Source organism: Myodes glareolus, chromosome 18, assembly GCF_982192425.1.
Source record: "Myodes glareolus chromosome 18, mMyoGla1.1, whole genome shotgun sequence".
NCBI lineage: Eukaryota > Metazoa > Chordata > Mammalia > Rodentia > Cricetidae > Myodes > Myodes glareolus.
This window is the reverse complement of record NC_142043.1, coordinates 72,178,165-72,181,043: the sequence shown is the minus strand read 5'-3', so window position 1 is coordinate 72,181,043 and position 2,879 is coordinate 72,178,165. Positions and strand designations below refer to the sequence as shown.

At 43.2% G+C, this 2,879-nt stretch overlaps 1 protein-coding gene across 1 annotated transcript; it reads left to right on the top strand.

Annotated features, from left to right (window-relative positions):
- The first annotated feature begins 1,094 nt into the window (after nt 1-1,094).
- Nucleotides 1,095-2,033, top strand: LOC148119289 (olfactory receptor 2H2-like). Its single transcript, XM_087897854.1, has one exon. The coding sequence runs from the start codon at nt 1,095-1,097 to the stop codon at nt 2,031-2,033; it is 939 nt and encodes a 312-aa protein (XP_087753980.1).
- The last annotated feature ends 846 nt before the right edge of the window (nt 2,034-2,879 follow it).

Genomic DNA, 2,879 nt, shown 5'->3' with positions numbered 1-2,879 from the left:
CTACGTCCTTAAGGAACTGTGTCATTATATAACTAGGCAGTGATCATGTAGAAGCAACACTGTGTTTATCCTGGCCTGTTCCACGTTTGTAAGATAAAATGTTGAGGACAGAGGTTTTCAAATGAGGAGAAATTTGCTTTCATTTAATAATTCATAAGGACTACTTTTAAAGTGTGAGATCAGTCTACAGCCATACCACCATGAATGTGCCTGTCATTTCTGTTAATGAATAAAATAAGTCGATTGATCTCTCTGGGAATTGAGTCATTTCATGTAGGGAAAAATCTGAGCCACAGAACAGACCTCTGAGTGAATCTCCTGAAAAAGGGTACTGGAGACAGATTATGAGCCATCAATAAATCCATGCCCACACTTTAAAAATAAGACCATGAGGAGTGGATGGGAAGGGGATACAGGAGATGGGGGAGGATGTGGGAGGAAAGAGGGAGGGAATGGGAGGAGAGAAGACGGGAAACTGTGGTTGTTATGTAAAATAAATGAAAAATGTTTATTAAATAAAAAGAAGATACAAAGAAGTTTCAGACAGTAACCCACAACTAGAATAGAATAGTAAGGCTTAAATCTATGAGACATTTGAATGACACATGAAAAAAATCAGCCTTTCAAAAAAAATGAGAGCAATTCTACACTGTTTGCCATCAAATCATTGAACCAACCACATAGTTCCTTATAACTGCTGATACCCATAAGGATCAAAGTCAATAGTTGCACAGTGTTCAGATCATATATTGTTCTCAATGTTTATTCAAACAATGAAAACTCAGTGATTAATTAATTCATGTTTTTCATCAGCTTTCTTTGTCATCAGCTGAGAAGTCAGAGGTGCCAGTGTGAGAATCCATCCATTTACCAGAACATTTCTGATTTCCTTGTAGGCACTAGAAAACATTTGACCAGGAAGAAGAGGGAAGAGGAAAGGACTTGATGGTGAGCCAGGAAAGAGAACGTGAAGAGTAGAGGAAGAAGAGAAGCATCCACCTCAAGTGTACCGACAAGTACACAAAGTGAGATACTATAAAACAGTGAAATACACTGTCCGACAGCTTCATCCCTCCAACTAGACACAAAAGGCCATGGTCAACCACAGCTCCCCAGTGGGCTTCATCCTCCTGGGTTTCTCTGAACACCCACGCCTCGAAAAGATTCTCTTTGTGGTGGTCTTGTGTTCCTACCTCCTCACGCTCCTAGGAAACACACTCATCCTCCTGCTGTCCACACTGGATCCCAGACTCCACTCTCCAATGTACTTCTTCCTCTCTAACCTCTCCTTCTTAGACATCTGCTTCACCACAACCTGTGTGCCCCAGATGCTGGTCAACCTCTGGGGCCCCACAAAGACTATCAGCTTCCTGGGCTGTTTTGTTCAGCTCTTCATCTTCATGTTCTTGGGAACAACTGAGTGCATCCTCCTGACGGTGATGGCCTTTGACCGCTATGTGGCTGTCTGCCAGCCCCTGCACTATGCCACCATCATCCACCCCCGCCTGTGTCAGCAGTTGGCAGCTGTGGCCTGGGCTGTAGGTTTGATCCAATCCATAGTTCAGACACCTCCCACCCTCAAACTGCCCTTCTGTTCCCATAGGCAGATAGATAATTTTTTATGTGAAGTCCCATCCTTAATTCGACTCTCTTGTGGGAATACTACCTATAATGAGATCCAGATGGCTGTTGCTAGTATCTTTATTGTGGTTGTGCCTCTGAGTCTCATCCTTGTCTCTTATGGTGCTATCACCAGGGCAGTGCTGAGGATAAACTCTGCTAAAGGACGCAGGAAAGCTTTTGGGACCTGTTCCTCCCACCTCATTGTGGTCACCCTCTTCTACAGCTCAGTCATTGCTGTCTATCTGCAACCCAAAAATCCCTATGCCCAAGAGAGGGGCAAGTTCTTTGGCCTCTTCTATGCCGTGGGAACGCCTACACTCAACCCTATTGTTTACACCCTGAGAAACAAGGAGGTCAAGAGAGCATTCTGGAGGCTGCTGGGGAAGGATGGGGACTCTGGGGAGAGCTGAGGGAGAAATAGCATGCTTTCCAAATTAAAACGAATTTGAACCTTTGTGAAAAAAAAATGAATTCCCAAGTCCACTTACTCTTTCATACCTATCCAAGTCATAATAGTGAGCCTCGCGAGTAACAGGTTATAGTGGGAGGAAACTCGTGAGAAGTAGAGAAGCCAAAGAGGAAGAGGAAGAGTGCTAGATGTTTCTTCCAAACTGAAGCGTTCTTACCTGGACTGATCAAGGAGGAAGCTCAAGAAATTTAGAAGGAAAAAAATTTTACAAAACCCAGGAAGGCCATGAAACTTACAGAACTCCAGTGATTCCTCCTTGAGATGACATAACCAGTAAACAATTGGAAGAGAGAAACCGCTCTAGAAATCCAGCTACAAGCAAGTTATACACCAGACCCCAATGAGACAACTTACATGAATCCTTATTCATGCTTAAGTGAGGCTTTCAGTGGCAAAGCTACAGCTGTAATACATCTCCCATGTTCTGTAATAAACCACAATAAACTCCTTAGGCGACCAAACTGGACTTGGACAGAATAATTTGTTTGTCCTACCTTTGGTGCCCTATCTAGGGTTTATTCTCATTTCTCTGAGGAGAAAAGAGAGGGGAACAGAGCTAATGATACACAGACAGATGGACAGACAGAGAGACAGAGATAGAGGAGGCATCTTTATTTTATATTCAAAATATGGTTAATATTTATTCACTTATGTTTATTTCCTTTTCACTCAGTTTTTAATTGCTAGTCAAGTTGGTACTGTGTGTTCTGGCAAGGTCCCAGGTCATGCCAAGATACCTAACTGAGAGTCAGTATGTAGACGTGGCCTGCACCCTGCCAGAAGCCCT

Excerpts from the sequence above, each read along its gene's own strand:
- LOC148119289 (XM_087897854.1), top strand. The coding sequence starts at position 1,095 with ATGGTCAACCACAGCTCCCCAGTGGGCTTCATCCTCCTGGGTTTCTCT.